The sequence below is a fragment of the Fonsecaea multimorphosa genome (genome assembly GCF_000836435.1).
Source record: "Fonsecaea multimorphosa CBS 102226 unplaced genomic scaffold supercont1.16, whole genome shotgun sequence".
In the NCBI taxonomy this organism is placed as follows: Eukaryota; Fungi; Ascomycota; class Eurotiomycetes; order Chaetothyriales; family Herpotrichiellaceae; genus Fonsecaea; species Fonsecaea multimorphosa.
In genome coordinates, this window is record NW_015971650.1 from 538,340 (window position 1) to 562,003 (window position 23,664).

General features: G+C 53.3%; 6 protein-coding genes across 6 annotated transcripts; 4 read left to right on the top strand and 2 right to left on the bottom strand.

The window, feature by feature from the left end:
• Positions 1-78: 78 nt before the first annotated feature.
• Positions 79-1,323, top strand: Z520_07846 (uncharacterized protein; the record flags this gene model as incomplete). The annotated part of the gene is made up of 1 exon (XM_016778343.1): positions 79-1,323. The coding sequence occupies one exon, from the start codon at positions 79-81 to the stop codon at positions 1,321-1,323; it is 1,245 nt and encodes a 414-aa protein (XP_016630703.1).
• Positions 1,324-2,194: 871 nt separating this feature from the next.
• Z520_07847 (uncharacterized protein) lies at positions 2,195-4,213 on the top strand (the record flags this gene model as incomplete). The annotated part of the gene is made up of 1 exon (XM_016778344.1): positions 2,195-4,213. The coding sequence occupies one exon, from the start codon at positions 2,195-2,197 to the stop codon at positions 4,211-4,213; it is 2,019 nt and encodes a 672-aa protein (XP_016630704.1).
• Positions 4,214-4,958: 745 nt separating this feature from the next.
• Z520_07848 (uncharacterized protein) lies at positions 4,959-6,490 on the top strand (the record flags this gene model as incomplete). The annotated part of the gene is made up of 3 exons (XM_016778345.1): positions 4,959-5,160; positions 5,280-6,208; positions 6,329-6,490. 3 exons carry the CDS (start codon positions 4,959-4,961, stop codon positions 6,488-6,490), a joined length of 1,293 nt encoding a protein of 430 aa, XP_016630705.1.
• A 4,284-nt stretch (positions 6,491-10,774) lies between these two features.
• On the top strand, positions 10,775-11,352 carry Z520_07849 (uncharacterized protein; the record flags this gene model as incomplete). The annotated part of the gene is made up of 3 exons (XM_016778346.1): positions 10,775-10,786; positions 10,880-11,031; positions 11,097-11,352. The coding sequence occupies 3 exons, from the start codon at positions 10,775-10,777 to the stop codon at positions 11,350-11,352; spliced, it is 420 nt and encodes a 139-aa protein (XP_016630706.1).
• Positions 11,353-13,927: 2,575 nt separating this feature from the next.
• Z520_07850 (uncharacterized protein) lies at positions 13,928-15,249 on the bottom strand (the record flags this gene model as incomplete). Its single annotated transcript, XM_016778347.1, has 3 exons — positions 13,928-14,755; positions 14,814-14,953; positions 15,006-15,249. The coding sequence occupies 3 exons, from the start codon at positions 15,247-15,249 to the stop codon at positions 13,928-13,930; spliced, it is 1,212 nt and encodes a 403-aa protein (XP_016630707.1).
• Positions 15,250-18,960: 3,711 nt separating this feature from the next.
• Z520_07851 (uncharacterized protein) lies at positions 18,961-23,328 on the bottom strand (the record flags this gene model as incomplete). Its single annotated transcript, XM_016778348.1, has 1 exon — positions 18,961-23,328. One exon carries the CDS (start codon positions 23,326-23,328, stop codon positions 18,961-18,963), a length of 4,368 nt encoding a protein of 1,455 aa, XP_016630708.1.
• Positions 23,329-23,664: the final 336 nt, after the last annotated feature.

The following is a 23,664-nucleotide window of genomic DNA, read 5'->3' on the forward strand; positions in this document are numbered from 1 at the left end:
ACCTCCATACCTCCTATTCCTCCCTCGTCCTCCTCTTCGTCGACCTCCAGACCGCGCGGCGCCCTCAAGTCCTCCAGCATGTCCTTCCTGCGCAACGTCAAGACGTTCCTCACCCCCTCGTCGTCGCAGTCGCACCTCGCGCAAGGCGACGGCTCCTTCTCCACCGCAAAGACCGAGGCCGACCTATTCCCCACGACTGACCCGTCGATCGACGGCGAAGAGTGCCTGCACGACTGCTCGAGTTGCACGGTGCACTACCCCACGAAATTCTCCATCGACGAGAGCGACAAGCTGTTTGGGCATGTCAAGGGGTTCAACGTCCATCTGCTCGTCGGCACGGGAAAGACCGACTGGGTCAGGGATGTTACGGATGAGAAGGGCTCCGTCATGCAGGCCGTCGGCAAGGTCGGGCTGGACCTGAGCGGGAAACGCGGCAGGGTCATGTTGAGCGCGAGCAATTTCCCTTCCGGCGACGAGTGTCTTAACGAAGAGGAGGCCGGCACCAGTGACTGCATGTTACTGCCTAGTTGGGTCGTGGTCGAGAAGGTCAGACCGAGTCAAGCGGGCGCGCTGATGAAAGAGGTGGTGGATAGGAGTGTCAGGAATGACATGCCTGTTGGCGCAAAGAGAACAGAGGTCAATGGGAACGGTCATGTGCCGTCGCCTGCAGGAGAGCAACAAGACCGGGCTACAGAAGCGCAGAACGAACAAGAGCCTGGAGCCGTCCCCGACGTGGCGGGTTTGCAGATTGGAGAGGGCGCTGGAGCATCACAGCAAAACAGCTCACAACAAGAGCAAGACCAACAACAACAACAATCGCCATCACAGAACACAACGCTAGACCCAGCACCACTACCGTCATCAATCGCCTCGTCCTTTAAAGTCCGCCCGATTCCCCATTCCTACCTAATACTCATGTGCAGCCAAAAGACCCGTGATGCCCGTTGCGGCCAGTCCGCACCTCTCCTCCGCAAAGAATTCGAGCGTATCCTGCGTCCCATGGGTCTCTATCGTGACCTCCACGACGACCGACCTGGTGGTGTCGGCATATATTTCATTAGTCACGTCGGTGGCCATAAATACTCTGCCAATGTCATGATTTATCGGAGGCAAGGTCGCAAGAAGGAGGTGGGAGGAGACGACGTCGACGTGGACGGGGAGAAATTGGAGAAGGAGGCGGTACAACTGATTTGGCTTGCGAGGGTGAGGCCGGAAGATTGTGAAAACATTGTGCGGTATACAGTCTTGCAGGGCAAAGTCGTCAAGCCGCAGAGGCAGTTGAGGGGCGGATTCGATCGAGAGAGGGGAGTGACGAGCTGGTAAAGCTCTTCTTGCATATACATCTGTATCGGACATGGAACGATGCCGGTTGGCACGGCGTGATGGACTGCGTGGCACTGGGTCGCGTTAGAATGGCCATAGAAAACAATAATAAAAGGCCCTGGGAACCATCACTTGATATCCTGCAGCACATCAGCATTACTTCTTTGGAACAGAATTGTCAAAATTCTATAAGTTGGGTTTTATATCTTGTAAGCTGGAATGTAGACAATAGTCTTGGTTTTGCCCAATGATCATGCCTCGACGAGGCTCAAATACACCAAGCTTGGGAATAAGACGTCTCCCCTACTACCTCAGCCCACCAAGCTACCAAAGTCCCCGTTCGGAGAAAAAAGCCCGAGATCGCGAAAGATCTCAAGAGCCCCCTCTCGTCCCAAGAACCGAGCTCAGGTTGGACTGGCCCCCCGTGAAGGGAGGCAAAGGATTCGGAAGGTTGATGTGAGTTCTGTCGACTGGGAAAATAAGACATTAATGGGGGTGCTTGTTAATGGCTCCGCAGATATTTTAGTCGAGAAACGCCGACAAAGCGCTTCGACCTCACACTAACCCACGCGAATGGGTTAGGGAGGGAGCGTTTGCGACTACAGAACTTTTTTGGATGAAGGGAAAAGGAAGAGAAGAGGAAAAGCAAGGACAGGAAAGATGGAAAGGCTTCGAAAAAATTATGCCAAGATTTCATGGACGCTAAGACGGATCGGGGTTAGGGGAATCGTGCTATGCCTAATGGGCTGGCCTCCGCAGGCTGAATTGCTCAGAGAGTTCTTTTGCCTGCGCTGATCATCCTACCACCCATTTACCGCCTGCTGTCTTTTCCTGGTGTTTCTGTAGGCAATTCCCAGTATCGCCTCCAATCATGGCTGCCTCGGCGGATATTGAGCAGATGAACAAGCTCAGAAAGACCCTGGGTCTCCCCTTGTTGAGCGTAAGTGGACAACCTCCACAGTCATCTGAAGGACCAACATTCAAAGAATCCAAAAGAAAAGGCGAGGACGCCGATGACAGCGACGATCAAGATGATGATGATGAACCCGCGTCGACCCTAGAGACCCGCGAAGCCGCCGGGTACGACAACTGGAACCAGCTGCGGGAGGAAGAGAAGAAGCGCGCTCTCCGCGAACAACGGAAAAGGGAAATCCAAAGACAACGGGATGCCGATGCCAGGATCAAGAAGCTCGAGGGCAAAGGGCTGGGGGACGTCGACGATGAGGCCGATCTTGACACCAAGGCCTGGTTGAAGGGGCAGAAGAAACGGCAGTCCAAAATCGAGCGGGAACGTGCCGAGCGATTGGCACGCGAGCTGGCGGAGCGCGAACGAGAGGCCGCCGTCGAGTACACCTCCAAGGACCTTGCCGGGGTGCAGGTCGCGCACGAGCTCGGCGATTTCGACGATGCCACCGGAGAGCAGATCTTGACGCTCAAGGATACCGAGATCGGCAAGGGAGACGACAGTGAGCAGGAAGATGTGCTGGAGAATGCAGATATCGTCGCCAGAGACAAGGTCAAGGAGAAATTGAGTCTCAAGAAGCGGAAGGTCTACGATGTCAATGACGACTCTGAGAAGGGACTGTTGGCACAGTACGACGAGAAGAAGCGCAAGGCCTTCACCTTGGATGGTCAGGGTGCTACTGTCGAAGAACGCGAGGCTAAACGTCAGCAAATCGGCGAGAGACTCAAGAATACTGTCAGCCTGGACGTTCTCAAGGCCGAGCCTGTCTCGGACTACTTGGAGATCAAGATCAAGAAGCCGAAGAAGGAAAAGAAGAAATCCAAACGCCAGAAACTGGTGGATGAAGATGATGATATCTTTCCCCCTCAAGACAGTGGCAACGGCGACGCCATGGAGATTGATTCTAGAAGCTCGGCCCCCGCTCCGACGAGATCTCGGACTGCCGAAGATCATTTCAACGATGACGAAGATCTTGCGAGTGCCCTGGCAAGAACCAGAGCCGCAGTCCTAAAGAAGCAGAAAAGAAAGCCCGAAGACATCGTCAAGCTGTTGAAACAAGAAGAGGGCGACGAAGCCGAGGCGGATGGAGAGGCCAATGGCGGTCTTGTGCTGGACGACACCACCGTCTTTCTAGACAACCTATCTTCGCGGCCAAAGGATGAGCAGCCTGAACGGGGCGTGAAGAAGACCATTGAGAAGGCCGAGTCAGACAGTCCTGCTCGGCAGATGAAAGATGAAGATGAAGACCACGCGATGGGCGAGGCTTATAGTGGGATTGAAAACGAAGAGGAGCTCCTCGACCGAATCAAGCGCGAGCGCTCCACCGTGACGCCAGAAGTCCCGCACACGGGCCTTGAAGAGGAAAAGACCCTTGATCAGGGAATGGGAGCGGCTCTCAGTCTTCTCCGACAACGTGGCCTGCTCAAAGAGAGCGATGCCGGCGACCGCAATTCTCTCTACAAGGATCGGCAAAAATTCATCATCGAAGCGCGCTTGCGCGAGCATGACAACGAACAGAGAGCTCGAATGCAGCGCGAGAGAGACCGCCAATCGGGCAAACTGACAGGCATGTCTGTCAAAGAACGAGAAGAACATGCACGCTGGCAAAACACCCAGCGAGAGCACCAATCTTCCATCCAGGCGGCCGCCACCTTCAACCGAGAGTACAAGCCCGACGTGCAGATCAAGTATGTGGACGACGACGGTAGGATCATGAATCAGAAGGAGGCTTTCAAGCATCTCAGCCATCAATTCCACGGCAAGGGCAGTGGGAAGTTGAAGACGGAGAAGCACCTCAAGAAGATCGCTGAGGAGAGGAAGCGTGAAGCAACCAGCGTTCTGGACAGTAGCAAGGCCACAGGCATGAGCAACGCACAGGGCACGATGGGCAAGAAGAACAAGGAGGCTGGCGTAAGGCTGGCCTGATCAGGGTTTTGTATGAGTATGCAGGTTAGTTGTAGCTGGGCGCAACATAAGACGATACCTGGTCCCCATGCAGGTGGTGAGGCTGTGTCCCTGAGGCAAGAAAGGAAGGGAACAGATCATTGGGCGGGTTTGATTGCCATAGGCCCATGGGGGGAAGCTACGGTGCAAGCAGAGGGCCCGGGCCCTTGGGCCTTGGGGAAGCTTGGAGGCACCACGAGGTCAGAGCTTCCAGTTATTCCGGTGGCTGCAAGCCCCTGGAATCAACCATGATTATTGGCCGCGACCAGCTAAAGCCACGCCTAGTGACCCGCTGACGCCTTGGAGGTCCCTGGGAACGTGCCCTTCCCCCAAACTTCACAATTCCAGGTATCGAAAAGGCAAAGCACAAAAAGCGTTATTAAAATTTTTTGGAGAAAGCAATTTCACAGACAAGGTCGAACTGGCAAAGTAGTGAACCAGCAGCAGACCTTTCTATCCACAAACTCAGCTTCAGAGCCCATTCAAATCTCATCCCTCTAAATCTCTCATATCTCTGTTTTACTCTGCAAGGATCCCGGAAGAGATAGATTAGATTCTCTCCGCAATCCTCTGTTGACCAAAACCCCCTTTGGAGTCATTGTACAACAAACACCACCTCAATCCGAAGGAGCTTGAGCTTGAGCTGGCTTCTGCTCTGCGATAAAATCTTCTACTGTTACCAGATTAAATTCTCATCTCTGAAACCTCCTAATTCACCACTTTCAACATGCTCTCGACCCTTCGACCAGCAGCTGCTCGCTCGGCCCTGCGCCAACAAGCTGCGACCGCCACGCAAGCAATCCGCATCGCCAACGCATCGACATGGGCAAACGTCAAGGAGGGTCCTCCTGACGCCATCTTGGGTATCACTGAGGCCTTCAAGAAGGATAGCTTTGCCGAGAAGATCAACCTGGGTGTCGGCGCATATCGTGAGTGAGCACCGCAGGTGGACTCTGTCCCTTCCATTCCTTGTTTCTCTGTCCTGGAAGACGAAGGCATGCATTCTTATGGACCTGCTGACACGGCTGTGTTTGTGGTCTTTCCGCAGGTGATGATAAAGGCAAGCCCTACGTCCTCCCCAGCGTGCGCACGGCCGAGAAGAAAGTCGTCGACTCGTCCCTTGATAAAGAATACGCAGGCATCACCGGTGTGCCATCGTTCACCAAGGCCGCGGCGCTGCTCGCCTACGGGCCCAACTCGAAACCCATCCAGGAAGACCGCGTTGCCATAACCCAGTCCATCTCCGGTACCGGAGCGCTGAGAATAGGCGGCGCATTCCTCGAACGCTTCTACCCAGGTGCAAAGACAATTTACATCCCTACCCCTTCGTGGGCGAACCACAAGGCCGTCTTTTCCGACTCGGGCCTCGAGGTCAAGCAGTACAAATACTACAACAAGGACACCATCGGCCTGGACTTTGATGGCATGATTGCGGATCTCAAGTCTTTCCCCGACGGCTCCATCGTTCTGCTGCACGCCTGCGCGCACAACCCCACAGGCATCGACCCGACCGAGGAACAATGGCAGCAGATCGCCCAGGTCATGAAGGAGAAGTCCCACTACCCCTTCTTCGACATGGCCTACCAGGGCTTCGCGAGCGGTGACACCAACAAGGACGCTTACGCCGTGCGCCACTTCATCGAACAAGGCTTCGGTCTCTGTCTCTCTCAATCTTTCGCCAAAAACATGGGTCTGTACGGCGAACGAGTCGGCGCCTTCAGCATCGTGTGCGACAGCGCCGAGGAGAAGAAGCGAGTCGACAGCCAGATCAAGATCCTCGTCCGTCCCTTGTATTCCAACCCGCCGGTCCATGGCGCCAGGATTGCCAGTGAGATTCTGAATGACGCGGGGTTGAACAAGCAGTGGCTGGGTGAGGTCAAGGGCATGGCCGATCGAATCATCGAGATGAGGGCGCTGTTGAAGAAGAACCTCGAAGAGCTGGGGAGCAAGCATAACTGGGATCACATTACGAATCAGGTACGTTTCAGCGCCGAGGGAGCTGAGAGGGATTTTCCCCTTTTTCCTTTTGTTCCCTTTTCTCCACTCCTTGGAGATGGCAACGACAGGATGGATGCTGACAAGCGCGCTTTCTTCTAGATTGGCATGTTTGCCTACACGGGCCTGAAGCCGGAACAGATGGACACTCTGGCGAAAGAACACTCTGTGTACGCGACCAAGGACGGCCGTATCTCCGTGGCGGGCATCACCACGGACAACGTCAAGAGGCTGGCCGAGTCGATCTTCAAGGTGACTGGTTAAATACACCCAAAACTCTCTGTGCTGGTATGAACGTGCAAAGGATTTTGGGTAGCCATGGAACTTCCACTACCAGAAGATCAAGAATGCTGCGCAAGCCTGCAAGCAAGGAGAAGAGATGAGTGCTCCCAACGAACAAGAAGTCATCAACGGCGATCTTGCTCTGTTCGAGAGAAGGGGGTTATTTTGTTTAGCGTTTCAACCTGAACGTTCCTGCTTCATACCACCAGCACCATGTATCAAAATGATGGGCGGGAACAGCCTGGGTCAGCATCATCGGGGGAGGTCTACATAGATGGGGCAAAATATGAAAGCGTAGATTTTTGTGACCTGATAGGCGTCCTCTTCTTCGTTTCTGTTACTTTTTCTTTTTTCCATCCTGCAGGTTGTCTGCATGAATACAGTATATTCAAACTGGGTTGGGTTCAAGTTGTGAAAAGGCGGGCAGGTATTATTACAATGACTTATGTACCTCGTACCTCGTACCTAGGTACGTAGGTAGGTATGTAGATAGGTAGGTGACATGAATGAACTGTGTATCTATAGAAGAGCGAGAGCAAGAGCGAGAGCCCAAGCCCTCCTCTAGTATATATGTCCTTCCTACCTACGTAGCTCGCTAGGTACTCGGACGTCCCGTCCCAACCCATTAAAAAAAAGGTCCTTTATCCGAACCTCTCGACCGCATAATGTCTTTCGTTCCGCACGACCACCAGGAGGGGGAGAGTAGGCAATATCCCCAGGACAGGGACAGTGAGTTGAAAAAGCACCTGCCAGAGAAACGTCGTTGTCGTTTGGATCAGGTCTGCAGGTAGGTGTGCTTGGGAAAGGGGGGAAGGGATCCAGGATCCAGGATCCAGGATCTCAAGTAGTTAGTGGGACGGTGTAGGGGCTTTTGCTCACCCACCGACCACAACTCACACTCACAGTCACTCACTCACTTACTCAGTAGTAGTGGTGATCTGGCACGGAGATGAGTACCGGAGCCAGTGGGATCATTCCACAACCTGAGAATTTTGCAAAAGGAACCGAGATGGAATAATGCAGGCTCGTCTATATAATTTGTTATTTTAGGTTATTCCCCGACGAGTCTGGCGAAACAGAACTTGGACGGTTGCGCTGCATATTTTGTACTCGGGAACAAATCATCGTGAGCCGTGTGCAGTGGCATGGCCATGTTTGACCCCTCGAGCCCCCTCCTCTGGTCTCTGCACTGCAGCTATCAAAGTGGCCATGTGGGCAACATGTGGGCAGCATGCAACTACTGTTAGGGCCTATGTCCCGGTTCCCCTCTGCTCCAAGAGACCCCTATAGTCCCCGTCCACCGTCCACCGGACAGAGTTACGGGGGAACCATCTACAGGGCTTCCCGGGACAGACTCCCAATTGCAGAGAAGGTGTCCACGCTGCTTGCTGCAGCTAGCCTCACCGCTGAACGCCTCTGGGCTTCTTCTTGCTTCTGTATGCTCGATTGCTTGCAACCAGAAATCTCCCCAGGCTGGCAAGACCCGCGGGTGAAGGCGGTTCCGGCCGCAGTGGAGGGCCGTTTATGTATCGTGAATGTTTCGACTGATGGTGTCATTGGGCGGCTTGAACCAGTGGACCTTTTGTTCGTATAATACTTTGAGAGACAGCCCAGCACAGGTAAATGCCGGTCAAACTGCGTTGGGAACTCAGGAGAAGGTGGGGGGAGAGTTGGCTGCTTGCTCCGGAACATATTTTCGGGCTTTTGAGCTCCTCCTGGTGTTCAGTGGCGCAAGTGCTAGGGAGCTGGCGTGATGCCAACCGAATGGACGCCCATCTGCGGGTTGACATCATTGGTTCCGTTGGTCCTTTTAGGGCTTTCGCCTACCCATCGCCACGCATCTGCTTGCTTTTTCGTCCTTCTCTTGCAGCTTCAGCGCCTCCCGGGAGGGACCAATCAAGCCCAATCCAGCGCTTAGTTGACCCTTGGGAGAAAACCTCAAGCTGGTATACTCGTCGCGGGCTCTCTGTGTTGCTGCTCCGAGAATGGCGACCCGTGCTCCTCTACGCTCTGTCCGACAGTGACGGGACCCTGAACGCTCGTCGACGTCATCGCGCATGTGGAATTGAGGCAAAATTTTGACGTCCACAAAGGCAGCGTAGCAGCAACTCAAGGGGCAGGGTGATTGGGAAAACGAGGGGCAACGGCCTCTTGCATCTCCTGGGTGCCTCCACCGCGATGGCAACTAGCTGGAGGAGGTGTTGCCCGTGGAATTTTCGAATGCAGGCGCCGCAGGTTCAGTCCGCCCAGAGGGAATGACTTGTAGTTGCACAGGGCATGCCGTCAGCTTGCCCAATTCATGCTGTATCAGTGTCGATCTGCCGTATTCCTGGCCGGTAACACGACTGTTTCGGGGATGGACCACATGGACCCAAGGGTGCGGCTGCTCGTTGGCTCCTGGTTCTGGGGAGTCTAATATGCTCCTGCAGGATAAGAGGAGTGTCTCTGGTGTCTCTGTGGCAGTAGAGAAAGCATTCCACCTTCCGAAGTCCACTAACCGTGGTGGTGCTGGGTGCGATTGGGGAACCACAAATAGTCACCTCATCTCTTGAGTCACTTGTTTTCCGTCAAGCAGGGCATTCCCCACGCGACAAGCCACCTGTCAGCTTACCGAGGCCGAGATACGAGTAGGTAGCTGGCTGGAAAGAAGGGGACGTGGTCCGGTCGGAGGTGTGTCTAGGGAGGTCGTGGGGAGGCCGTAGGAGAGGAGCAGGAGAAAAGTCTTGTTTGGTCATCGGGAGGGAGATGGGTTAAGGTGGGATTGCGGCGAGCGGGTATCGCAGGCCGTGCGTGGCTCTCTGGCTGCCGTATCTCTCTTGGGTCTCTCTGATAGCCCTTGGCTCCAGTTTTGTTCCTCGCTGTCCCTTGCGGTCCCTTTCTGTCCCTAGCCGATTGAGGTGTTGAAAATCCCTTCAGCCTCGAAGTGGCTCGATAGTAGAGTAAACCCCAGAGGTTGCCAAGCAGACCAAACTCGTCCCCAGATTCATCTTTTGCCTCAGCTCAGCTTCTCTCAGATTTCAGACGAGAACATCCGGGTATACGACAGGGTTCTTCGGACACGGTCAGGTTTCAGGGTCCTGCTTCTTCCTTCTTGTTCCATTCGTGTCTCTGGCCGCGTCCAAGGTGTGAAGTGGGATTGTGCTTGGCCCCCGCTTGCTTTTGGAACGACTGACGCTTTTGGTGGTTGATCTGCGCTGCCGGACGGAGATCTTGGGCTCGGTTGCTCGCGAGACAAAACGCATATCGCAGGCCCATCGCAGGCTACCGGAGGCCAGCATCGCAGGAAGTAGCCGGTTGACCCGAGTTTCGTGGAAGAGAGTAAGGCCTGAGGTACGTTAGCAGGTTTCTTTGACCCCTCCCAGTCATCCAGGGTGGTGCATCTCAATCGCAGGTTTTGCATGGGCGTGGGATTAGTTTTGTCAAGAGGAATGTGTAAAGGCCGCTGCCCCGCCCTGGCCAAAAAGCGCAGACTGCAGAGAAACCCAGAGTCGGTCAGATCTGTTCCTGATATCACTTTTGCAGGTCCTTGCTGTTCAGCCTCAACCCGGCCCGGTGAGAGAAAATATTTCCAACGACTTTGTCAATCTCAGAGCATTCCCCCTTTCGGGTTGAGCGAGTTGAGCCAGTTGATCGAGCCTCAAGGATCAGCAATCGACAACGACATCCATCCGACGTACGTCACTTCCCACTGGTCCAAAGGCTTCACACTTTGTCCCAATTCAATTCATTGCAGGAAACGGTTGCCGGCGCCATCTCCTGTCATCTGGTATCTGGCATTTTGTGCACTGCATTGCTCCTTCCTCTCTCTACACCAAGGAGTTGATCCTTTGCTGGTTTCTGATTGCCAAAAAGTACTCAGATCCCCCCCCAATCCTGGTCGTGCCTTGCATTGATTTACTGTTTACCCTTTTCCTTTGGTCGATTTCGAGGTCGGTTGCACCCGTCCGAGTCTTACCACAAGGGCGCGAGGGTTTTGAGTCTCAGTCTCATCATCTTGCCAAACCGCTGACACCATGCCTGCAGGCAGGCCGCTCTCCCTAGCATTCTATCTGCTATCCTTATCTTCGCCACCGACTCCTCGTCACTGCCATCACCTCCGACGACACCGTCACCTGGTTTCCACGCGTGCTACGGTCCTTGCAAAAATATCGACAGAGGAGCGAGCGAGGCTGTGACGCCCTCATTATCGAGCAGGTGGTCACCCTTAAAGCGGAGCCATTTTACATCTTGCGCACAAGACTCCCTATCTCAAAGACACGGGCGATCATGGCCGAGGAAGTAAGTACGACACCAAAACTGAATCGGCTTGTTCCAGGGCAGAGGCTCAATGTGTTGTGGGCCCTCCGTAGCTGACTTCTTGGCTCGCCACAGATCGACTTCGACTTCGGCGATAATGTCGAGAAGAGCACGTTTGAACAGATCCTCGACATGGACGAGGAAGATGATCGTGACTTTAGCAAGTCAATAGTCTTTGGGTTTTTAGAGCAAGCAGAACAGACCTTCAGCAAAATGGACACTGCCATGTGAGTCAGCATGTCGTCCGCTGCAGACCTTGGGTTTAGCAATGGACTGACCATGTCTTCAACAGGAAAGATAAGGATCTCGCCGAACTTTCCAGCCTCGGTCACTTTCTCAAGGGTTCGTCTGCAACACTGGGCTTCACAAAGGTCAAGGACGAATGTGAGAAAATCCAGCACTACGGACACAAGAAAAACGAGACCGGCGAAGTCGATGAACCAGATGAAGCCAAGTGCCTCAGACTCATTGGTGAAAGCCTCGATGAGGCTAAACGAGCTTATGAAGTCGTCAACAACCTGATGAAGCAATTCTACGCCGAATCTTGATGAAATCGGGTTTCACGAGATTAACCTTCCCGCGTACGAGCACCGGCATGATACCACCTGGGGCAATGTTCCAATGAGAGAAACCTTGGACCTGGACCAGCTGGCTTGTCTACTCATTCGCAACTCTGTCGAACTACATGTGATGCGGCTGTGCCAGCATGGACGTCGGCCAAACCCCCTCCGAGATTCCTCTTTACATCTGGCGCGCTCTAGACTGCAAGATATGATGGTTCATTGGTTCTGTTTGGGACAGGGTGGAAATCGGGCATCGTTCGTCATTGAACTGAGGACTGACAGAACAGAAATTCTTGCATTACCGTTCAGGGCTGTGAGCCCAAGACCAGATACATAGTAACCCCTTTCATCACACCCCTTTCTTTCGAGGCAATATTCTTTGCTCCTCTTGTGGTCGTCTGACGCTGTCTTTGACTAATAGTGTAGCCACAGTTCTCTTGAAGCTTTGCCTCCGCATCGGCGTCGACTTGCACTCACATTGTTCGGCCACAGGGATGCCTCATCGGTGACAGAATAGAGGCAGGTCTCCTCGCTCAGTAGGCTGATCCTCCGATCCCCTTGTTCCGAGAAGCACCATGCCCCAAGGAACATTTCCTTCAAGAGCTTCATCATATGCAGCACCATACCAGTTCGGCCTTCAAACCTCACAGGAGAAGGAAATGCTGTGATAGCAAGCAAGATATCTGCTTTGGGGTGACGGGACACATGCGACGATCCAAAAGGGTGCAGGTCAAGGAAGATCTACACAGCCGCCAATGCCCGAAGGCCGATCTGCCGAGTTGCTGAACACCCTGAACACGCAAGTCATGATTCATGGTCGCTTGTGGCTTGGTTGGCACTTTCTATCTCTTCGCTGTTCGAACGAGCGCCGTCGCTATCCGTGTCGGGAGTAGTTGCGTCTCCCTCCACGGTTGGGATGATGCGGCGCGATGAGAACGAAACGATTGATCATCACCGATTCTGATCTCCCCCTCGCGGGCTGCCTCAATTGGTGACCAGAACTTTCCGTTGCCAGCTTTTCGTGGCTCGGTTCACCAGACGTGCTTCTTGTCGCCAAAGAAGTCTGGGCGGTGGTGACATGTCCGAAGACAGGGTTGAGATGCGAGCCACATACATGTCTGTTGACACCCGATACCATGAGAACAAAAATGACGCGTTGGGAGCAATACACCGCCCGAGGATGCAAGTTGAGTGGTGGTTGCAGCTGGCGGTGCTCGATAGTGATGACGCCGCAAACAACAGCTGGAGATTGAGGAAGGCACGGGTCTTGCACCAGCATCGTGAGGCTGGAGGAGGAGACAACCACGATCCTCATCTAAGATCGGGGCCATTGTCTCTCGTCGCCGCCGCCTGGCTTTAAACCCGCGCCTTACATACCTTCCCGTCAAATTTGGGCTATGAGGCTGAAACGTGGGTGACGGACGTGATCTGTGGTCGATGGCCGCGATGGTTTAAAGAAGAGTGCTTTCTCTGGCAGCCGTGTCTAACACCCTCCGCTCCAGGGTCGTTGTCGTTGAAGAGCATGAAATCAAGTCAGCGCTGTAAAAGGCCGGGGGCACCCATAGGGAGGGACGACCAGCAAGCAGATGGAGCGCCCATTTCCCACCCACCACGCAGTAATTAATATTAATTTACTTGCGTCTCTTGCCCATCTCTCTGTCCATATGCCTTTCAGGATAGTCCATGGCATTTCAACGTAACTATTTGACGGCCAATGTCCATTTCTTTTGCGACAATCAGTGGCTTGTTTAGGCCGGGAAGAAGGGGTCGCACGAAAAGTTAGAGAGAGAAAGAGAGAGGGATGGCTGGCGATTTCATAGAACGCCAGCCTTATCGTCACCTCAAAAAAGAAAAAGGTGATGGAAGTCTAGAAATTACCATCGATGGTACCTCGTGTCATGCTATCGATGTAACACAAAAGAAATAGAGACTCAAATGGTTGCTCAGACAAGAAATGTCGTGCTCTGATGACGACGAGACTGGTAACTCCGTGATGAATCCTGCAAATGTCCCCCTGATCAGTGCCACCCATAGACCTGCTCGAGTCGTTGCAGCGAGCAATTATTACTCCCTTGTTGCGCCCGCCCATTACCCACGGTTGCGCCTGTGCCTTGTGCGCATACTCTTTCCTCCAGCCGTTGATTGACCCCGATTTAACCATAACACCTCACCACCAGACGCCTTGCTGCTGGATAAACTCGGAACATTCCCTCTTCCAAACCCATGCCTCGACCCGCTTAGTTTGCTCCAAGAAACGAGGTTTCCTTATTTTTATACAAATTTTAGAAGCAAAATTTGTTAGTCACCGTAACCAATACCGAAAGACACGGCCGTGGTTGGATAGGAACGGGCAGTGATCGAAATGCCAGGTCTCTTCACCCCGGCTTGACGTCCCCAAAGGCCATGCGATCAAGTGGACAGCTCGGTGTCCTCGTTACAGGAGTCGTCTCCGGTCAAGTCCTTTGGTGGTATGAGGACATTGACTTCGGTCCAGACAGCCATAGTCACGGTCGCGACCAAGCTCTTCTCCCAGATATTAGGAAGGATCACGATACTCACGCTACATGACGTATCGTTCCTGTCGGTTGTCCGGGACTGCCAGTGGCATTGAGGTCCAATCAGGCGGAAGGGGTACGTGGTGAGACATGTGACCGTTACGAGGTCGGAGACCATAGTCCTCTGGCTCAGTACTCTGTGGTCTCCGAATAGCACTTCCGGGATAATAGAGTGGATGTCCGCCGTAGGCGGGATCCGGATAACCGTAATTCTCCAGTGAGGACGGTGTAGGCAGCGTACCGCCACCTGGCGAGCCCCATCCCAGGGCTCCCAAGTGAGGGGACGTACTACCACTGGCGGTGCCGTTGGCAGGAGGCTCCAAAGGTTGAGGCGGTCCATATGCAGGCGGATGAGACGTGACAGGCCTCTGTTGAGGTGCACTCGTATAGTTCTGAAGAGAATGGCTATTCAAAGGAGGTGTCGAACGGGGGGAGTTTTGCCCAAAGTCAGACCGCATGTGAGGGGGAAGGGAATGGGTCTGGGACAAGAACCCATAGTCTGAACCTTGACGTTGCATGCCAGTGGTCAGAGGTGGAAGCTCTGAATGCGGTGACATGGACAAGGTTCGATCTGCAGGCGATGCCGTGGAGTTCCTCGAAGAGCCTCCTGAAGTGGACTCGTAAATGGACTGACTCTGAGGCTGTGCTGGTGCTAATTTCGCGTTCACCTCTGCGGCTGCTTGCTCCAGTGTGCCCGTATGTTGAGTTTGGTGCCTCGTCAGTGTGGTACGTCTGGTGAAAGTTTTTTGACAATTTGCATATTCACACCTATATGGACGCTTTCCCGAGTGGATCCGTCGGTGCCGTGCAAGAGAGCTGGAGTCCGAGAATGGCTTATGTGCCGATTAGTCTCAGGTATAGGAGATCGAGTATTGATCAGAATCGACTCACCTTCCCACAATGTCCACACAAGTGTGGTTTCTCTCCTGTGTGGACTCTGACGTGCACGGTCAAGGCAGATCGTTGAATGAAAGACTTGTTGCAGCCCGGGTGGTTGCAGGCGTGAGGTCTGTCCCCGCTGTGTATTCGCTCTTGGTGGAATTAGCGAGTTGCCTATGCTATATAGATGTGGAGACTTCTCACCATGTCTGGCAAGGTCACTGCGTCGTGCAAACCCTTTCGAGCAGGTACCGCAAGGAAACGATTTCGAAGCTGTCTCGCTCTTTATTTTAGCAGGAGCCAGGTTTTCGTCCGAGACCGTGGTCTGGCTGTCCTGCCTTGGGATATAGCTGCTCGCAGCGTACAATGGAGGGCTTTCCTCGGGTGGCGCCATCATACTGTACGGCAGGACATGGGACTGCGGGATGGATGGCGGGTGGTGAGCCATATTTAGACCTTGGTCCACGCTATATGAGGCTGTACCCTCCATTTGCAGCGAGTGCTGAAACGGGCTCAGATCTTGGCTGCCTTCCGGACGATTTCTCGAGTTCAGCAGCGTTGAAACGTCCATTCCTCCCTTGGTGGGAAGAGATAGCAATGGTGCCAAAGCTCGTTGAAAGAGAGCTCGGCCCTGAGGGTTGGGGAGGCGTGGGAAATTGAACCTGAGGTTTGATGACTGCATGGTTTTGCCCGTTAGCAGAGTGGCACACAGAAGAAGCAACAACAACGGACGATGGAGGTCGAGGTATTGCAAAACACCTTGGCCCTCAAAGGATCAGTGCTGGGTCAAATAGGGTCAAGGCGCGGTGGCACGCAGACGCTCATGCCCTCGCCCTTGTGATGTGACGACCAGAATGGCCGAGAGCTTCAATGCACGGTCCATTGTTCCGACAAGACCAACACCAAGTGGCCTGGGGGTTTATATCTCACCTGAGGCAGTAGCAGATGTCCAAGAGATGCTGAAAGGAAATACAGAAAGGGGAAACTGCTGAAAGGTGGCGGATGAGTAGCCCCTACACACCGCCAGGAATGCTAGAAACCAAGGGGTGCAGCAATGTTGGTATTCCCTTGGCAACCAGCCAATTCTTCTCTCCGAGACAAGTTCCTCGTCGATGCCAGTGACTCGGGCCTCTGGTCCTGTGACGCAAAACTGGCTGGTGTCCGGTCTCGATTGGGAGGGCAATGTTCTAGGTCTCGGTCAATCGGCTTTGGGTCGAGACGGGCGGGGGAGTGGCTGGACGCAAGAATGAAGCGGATGGGTTTCCGGCTCTTTGATCAATTGCCACGTCTTTTGGAGCTTCTTGGAATTCTGGATCCCGGGTCTGCCGCACCAGGCGGTGTGTAGGAATGAATGAGGTGTGTTGTGCTGAATGTTCAATGTTCAATGGGCCTTCACTCCCAATGCTCCAATTGCCAGCCGTTAGAGACAATCCCACCGCCAATGGAATCGCCCCTTTCGATCAGGGAGGTCGATCCAAACGTCGGGAACCAGAAGGTCAGGACTCGTTTTAGTGGTCTTTGTAGGGAGCATCGAAGCGGCGGCTGCTGGGGGCGGGAGTGCAGGAGCGGCGAGGCGGAGGAATGGCGGTGGTGGTGGTGGTGATTCTTGACTGCACGGAAGGCGTCGAGGCGATTGAAGGGAGTGACAACGAGCCGTGCATCGAGCACGGTCTTTCTGGGAGAAGCAACAGCGACGACAATGTGAACGTGCAATCGGGAGCATAGGCGGGAGAAGCAGGGCACAGACAAAAAGTCAGGCACAGATCGTCTGAGAAAGGGTTACAAGGTGCACGGGGAGAAAGTTGTTCTTAATGTCTCAAGAGCACTACCAGAACCAGCTGGAGTCACAAAGAAGAAGAAAAAAGACAATTCAGGAAACCAAACACATCATGACTTTGGCTTGTTGTTTGAACCCACGTCGTCGTCGGTGGTCGGGTCGGCGGTGGTGCTTTGAGTTGCGTTGTATTGCAAAAAGTTTGAGGCGTTGGCGTTGGCGGTGGTGGAACTGAGGATGGATTCTGGATTCGGGGGGAAAGAGAGGAGGGAGGGGCGTCCTTAGGCCTACTGGGTGCTTACTGGGTGCATACTGGGTGCCCAGGTGCCTACTGGATACCAACTTGCCACTAGGCTGCAACGCCTGCCCTAATGAACTTGGGGCTTGCCAATCCGAAACGGCGACAGGCACCCCTCAGGCCCTGAGCACTGCAAGACGCAGCGGCGCAGCCAAGAAGCAGCTTCGCGTGTCTGTCTCCATCTATCAAACCTGGTACAGTTGAAATCCTTCTAGTTCCCCTTCTCACACTTTGTGTTCCTACTAACTTAGGCTCGGGCAAATGAGGTCGCGGGTCTGCTGGCTATATTACGGTCGACACCAAATGGTGTTCTCCGTAAGAACAGTCCCTGCATTGGAGTCTAACTGTAAGACTTTATTTCCTACTTCATGCCTCATACCTCGTTCGAGTATTATTATCTCATACAACTGCAGTTCCACGATGAGAAAGGGGAGAACTCTTTCAACTTGCTCAGCAAATGGAAAGATCCGCGCAGACATGTCTCATTATTGCTGCTGGCATGTCACGGAACTAATCCGACCAAGATAGTCACTTCGTCCGGCGTCCTGCGACTGATATTAAATTCGCAGAGATTCAACTGTTATCTACCGAGATGCCAAACGACCCCTCCTCTTCCTCCCTCCTCATCGACTTGCTACCCTGTAAGCGAACGGCAGGATTGTCAGCATCTGCAAATTGATCGGAGAGAGGCACAATAACCCCCTTGCCCTACCGATGGAGTGGTTCTCGGTACCTGGCGGAATCGTCTTGGTTTCCTCGAGCCTGCTCAGCTCCCAATAAGCAACGTGCTGATGCCTGAATTCTTTGTCCTCAAGTTTAACTTCCGTCAGTTTCAATGGAACTTCGTCGACCCCTGCCCAGAATAGCGCATCCTTCGAGAACAACCGTCACTTCCCATCAAGGCACACCGGTAAGTTCCCTCCTGCAATGAGTTAGAACAAGACGAGAGCTTCGATCCACGTCTGACCCAGACGCTTGATCAAATACCTTGTACGAGTATGCCTGGTCAAAGGATCATGCGGCGACGTCATTGACACACGTCGCTCTGCAGAAAGTGGTTGGTTCAACCTGTGTGAATAACACAATGCACCTGCATCCCATCCCACTCGATGGAGCGAACAATCAAGACGGATCCGAACAAACCTTAGCGCCAAGTGGGGAGCAGACAGACAGACAAAACCGGACGCATGAAAAGCGCCAGTCAATTGTGGTTCGTGGACTGCATCGTACCATATTGAATGAATAAATAAGTGGCCACTTGAGCACGTTTCTCGATCCTGACAGAAGTATACAGTTCTTGCAGAAAAGGTAAATTCGATGGGGCAAAAGGTCCCCTTACCCGCTCGATATACAATGTTCGTCGAAACACTTGCCTATCGTCATCAACAGAAGTATATACAGTTCTTTCAGAAAAGGTAGATCGATGGGAGGAAAAAGTCCCGCGCCCGCTCGACATGCACTGTTTGTCGGAGTAATTCAGCAACCCATCCAGCCTACTTGGTAGATAGATCCCTATCTATCTCGCTATGGGAGCTGCAATCTGGGAACAGTACGAAGAGATGACTTTGGCATTGTTCTGGCTCATCTCAATCAAGGTATGTCCATACCTACCTAGGTAGGTAGACAAGGGAGAAGAAGTCCTCAACAAGCCTTGGAAAGAAAGGTCCATACATAAAAGTCTCATTCAGGCTTGGATTTGCTACTTTAAATCACACGCAAAGCAGATAGTGACACAAAAAAGATGGCAAAAGAAAACCGGGAGGAAAGCCAGAATCCTCTCCTTTTCCACGCCCTCCACCTTGTCTAAACACAGGTCGGGGTATCGTTTGGAAAGCCAGGTCGCCAGGTCGCTCCTAGAACACACAAAAACCAATCCTTTCTGTCGAAGTCGGTCATCCTGAGGGTATCAAACCCATTCAATGCCATCTTGTCCCCGTTTCTCCTGCTCCTGAAGCCCCCGCCCAATTCTAGTCATCAATCGCTCTACTGTTTCTTGTCCACACTTTCCACACTTCCCACACTTCCCACACTTCCCACACTTCCCACACTTCCCACACTTCCTACACTTCCTACACTTCCACACACACCTATAACTCGTCCTCCCCATCGTCATCCCTCATGCCCACCCGAGATCCATTCACGTTCGCCTCCCTCCCACCAAAGCGACTGGCCGCCCTCGCTTCGTGGATCCTCGCGATCGCCCGATGCGTCTTGGCCAATCTCTTATAATCCCCATTCCTCTCATACTCTTCGGCGAGCTGCTTGTAACACTCCAGTGCGTGAACCCCGTATTCGCGATCTCGGCCGTGCTGTTGTCGCTGTTGCTGAGACGACGGTGACAGGCCATCAATACTCCTCCTCGCCCGGGCAAGTTCTTTAGCCTCTGATGTCTGAGAGTCTGCGTCCTTGCTGCCGTTCCGCTGATGAATGCTATTTGCATGCCCATTACGATCCGAGGTGGTTGTTGACGAGTTCCTGAAGTACTGTTCGTCTTCCGGCTCAGTGCTCGTGAGCAGGTCGACCAGTTCTTCGACGGTGCCCACCAACTCCTCAAGCGCGGTCCACAAGGCATCATCTGGCTGATTCGCAATGGTGGAGAACAACTCCAGCAACTCTGCGATGAACACCTTGCGACTCACCGCTTCGTTGGCCGTCACCGGTTTCGCTTTCAGGATCGAGTTGAGCGCACCGATGATTTCCGTCTCAATCAGTTCGAGGTCTTCACTTAATGCCCATTCGCTCACAATCATGGTTTGAAGTACCTCGACCGCAACTTTGCGAAGGCCTTCGTGCATGCTCAGACAAAGCCTGATGGTAGGTGCCACTAGACTAGGCACGTATTGCACTTGATAGCCTCCTAATCTGCGGATATTGTATCGTCGCTGGTCGTCGGCTGTCGCTTCCCAGCCTAAACTCTCCCAGGCCTTGCGTAACAGGTCGGCACCATATTGGCGCACATCACCCGCGATTTTCCACACGGCACGCCGCTTTTGTTCGGGAAAGAGCTCGAGCGTCAAGGCAGGAGACGACACGAGTTTGAGGAGGGTATCGAGGAAGGTCTTCCATAGTTGCATGTCGAAGCTATCCGCATCCTCTGGTGTTGGGAGGTACGAAGAGATGAGGAGCGATGAGAGGTAGTTCAAGATCGTCAAAGCTGATGAGTGGTGATAGATGTGCAGGCTGAGCCACGAGGCGGGAAACGCGTCGTTTTTGAGCAGAGATCGTAAAACCGTGAGGGTGGAGGTGATGTACACAGTGAGATCTGGTCCCTGGAGTTTGAGATTCGGTGGGAGTTTCATTTTTGCGATTGTGGAGATGAGAGACGAGAGTTCCAGTAGCGCTTCGTCAAACTGATCATTGGTTTCGGAGGGTTTGCTGATGAACGGGTAGGAATCTGAAAAGAGCAGGGACAAGGACCGCCGTCTCGCTGGCGGTCCATCGGCGACGGTGTTGTAAGCAGAGATGAGGTTCGGCATGAAGTCGTGCAGGTGAGAAGTCGGATATTGTGTGAGCTCAGCAACGACCGAGCAGCACAATCGGACCTGCTCGTGCCAGTTGTCCGACCGGTTGTTGGGGGTCCAGTACGGCGACAGCCATCTGACACAGTTCTTAACGAGCGTCTTCCGGTCTTTTTCATCCGCCCAGACCTGGTCTAGCTTGGTGTAATTTAGGATCAGAAGAATCCTGTACAAAAGCAATTTCCCAGAGGCTGTGTCACATGCGTCAATGAAGTCAACCGCCACCTTGATCACTTCTTCTTTGCTGAAGGCTGGCAGCAGCTCGGGAAGCCAGTCGTGGAATTTCTGTACAAGGAGAGTTTTACTCCCAACAAGTGCCGGAGTCTCGCTACGCATCATCATCTGCAGACCAAACAGGATCGCTTGCATGTCTTCCTTGAAATTTGAGCGCTTCTCATCGTTGTCTCTGGGTTGCGATCCAAAGCGTCGCTGTTGGTACGACACGATCAGAATCCTCATGAAATTTTTGCCAACCTTGAACAGTGATCTCATATCACGCGCACTTTGAGGGTCCGAAACGCTTTGCAAAAGTCTGGTGAAGCTGCGAATCAGGCACGACGCAGCGTAGGGAAACCGAAAATGGGTTTCGGTGTACTGTTCAATCAGAGGACCCAGGTTGAACCGTCGATCATGGACAATACCGAGCACCCAAACAATATCGTTGAAAATAAGGTCTTCGAACTTAGACTCCCCCGACTTGTGCACAAGCACTCCGAACAACGCGTCCAACACCTCTCTAAGCTGCTTGACGATTTCGATTTCCGGGACAAACGTGAGTTTCTGTAGGATGTCCAACAGTTGCACCGACGTCTGATGCTTCCAATTGATGAGGCTGACGAGGGATCGGTCCTGCGAATATTCCGTACTGCAGAGAAGTGTGTATACTTCAAGGGAAGCGATCGTGGCCAAGGAACCTTCGTGGATGGTCTTATAGTTGGCATTGTTCCAGGGTAGGGATAAATATGCACCGCGGCCTTGGACAATGCTGGATGTGATCTTATCGTAGGCGTGCAGGATGAGAGAGTGCTTGCCATCAGAAATGAAGGCCTGCTTATCCCACAGAGGCAACCAAGCCAGTGCAAACGGGAACTCTGGGGCATCCGCAATACTCAGAACCAGATGACTTTCGGGCACCTTCTCGGTTGGCACTCGCAAACATAGTGTCTGATCCCATTTATGGTCGAGTTCGACGGCATTCGTTCGGAAGGCAGTGACTCCCGCTCCATTCGACGATGGAAATATACAATGCTCTACACGCCGTCCAGTACTGTCACGCACCTCCATGGTGAGTTGCAGGTTCTGCAGTGAGTGCGCTTTTACCGGCGCCACGTTCACCTCAGGGTGAGACAACCAGGAGCCTTGAGTAAGAACTGCTTTGCTCAAAGTGAGATAGATGTCTGACCGTGGTTTAGACGGCGCCTCTGAGAAGCCCATCTTCTGAGTTTTGGTGATCATATGCATTGACGTGGGCGTATTCTTAATCAGGGTGTCTGCCTCAGGCGCAGTATAAGGAGTCAGATTGAAATTGACACTGGAGATCGGTGTGCACAAAATAAGCGCTCTACCAGGGCTGTCAAGGAGCTGCGCCGCGATTCCGATGGACTCGCTGGACTTCTCGTCATCTCGTTGCGACCCAGACCATATGGTGACAGTTTCTTCTCGTGGCTGGCCGTCCCTCATGATTTTTGCAATGTCCAAAACTCCCACGCCAATAGTCCGAGGCACAGGAGGACCCGCAGGCTTGCTCTGACCATCTTCCTCTTCCTCTATTATCGATGGAGTTGATGCTCTTTCTTGGAATTGTGGGGTGGTTCTACCATTTTGGCTGGGCTGAGGTCTGTCTCCATTTCGTCGCCTCCCAAACATCAAGCTGGATCTCCGCCTGTTCAAAGATAACTGTCGTTGACCGAGAAGGGTTCCATTCCTTGACGGTGGTCTTTCTACCGTTTTTTTCTTGGCCTTCCGGGGAGGCTCTGAAGTTACAACTTTGGCAATAAGAAATAGCCGGTCATCGGTCCCAACGTCGCGCGTGCTGAGATCGGACAGGAGTGTCTTCATTTTGGAAGTGGCAACGGAGCTGTATGTCTCTGAAAAGGGCTTGAGATTGCCGTCTGCGTCCTTTAGATACAGAGCCAGACTCAGTGTTGTCGTGTCGATGTCGGAGCCCGCGACGGACGTGACTTCAAGGAGGCAATGATGGAGCGAAGTCGCCTTTGACTTTTCAGACGGCGTACTATCCAGCACACTCATGACTGACTGTAACTTTGCCAGCTCGATGGCCGGGTCTTGCGAGGTCAATAGTCGTCCTTGCCGAGCCGGATCACGGACGATGACCTCGCCGCTCAGCATTTTGTTGCCTCGCACTAGGTCCCACACTGCTTCCTTGCGGACTTGGAGCCTCTCCTGAGTGGTGAGAACATCATTCAATAGCTCGCGCCTGGCGTAGTCGAGTCGGGTGGTGATATCCGACATTTGATCCAGAAGATGATACTCTCGACGCAAAACCAACTCGGGAAGATGCAGGATATACCACTCTCGCAAACACGAGGTGATTTCATCCACCAGTGGCTCTGCGATTGACGTCGGAGATTCATCGCCAATTTTCAACATGGGCACTGGGGCTGGGGGCCTTGGCTGGCCCGGCTGGACAACGAGGTCGACATCTGGACCAAGTTGTTCTCGAATCTCGATACAGCACTTGGGGAAGATACCAGAAAAGACCCGGGCGTCAGCAGCGGTCCTAATCCCAGGACTCAATGCCGACAGCAAGGTGGGCGGTGCGACCAGATAGCCTCGACACCAAGACCCATCTTTGCCTCCCTGCTCGATGACATATAATTGATCTCCAATTTGAAGAGGGAGTTCGGACGGAGAAGATGTCGGCTGAAAGGGATAAACGGCAACCGCATACGACAGAGGCAGCGGCTGCCAGGGCATATTAGGTAAGAAAAGGACGAATGGCCCTGTGAGTCGCAAGAAAAAAATGAGGTCGGACAGCAGTTCGTTCGAGAATGTAGGTCGGATCTCACAGTGGCCGGGGCTGTGGCCTCGCGATGATGATCGGTGGATCGAATCTCGGGGCCTGTGCACAGTCTCCCTTTTCTCGCGAGGGACTCATGGGCTGAGGGGAGTGAAGGGCACCACTGGATCGTGTGAAGGTCGATAACCCGAGAGAGAGATCAAAGGGTCGTTCGTCGTCTTCAGCAAGCCTGTCGAGAGGGTAGTGGGATGATCAATAGACCAAGGTTCGACTGGGTTTGTTTTTTGCGACGC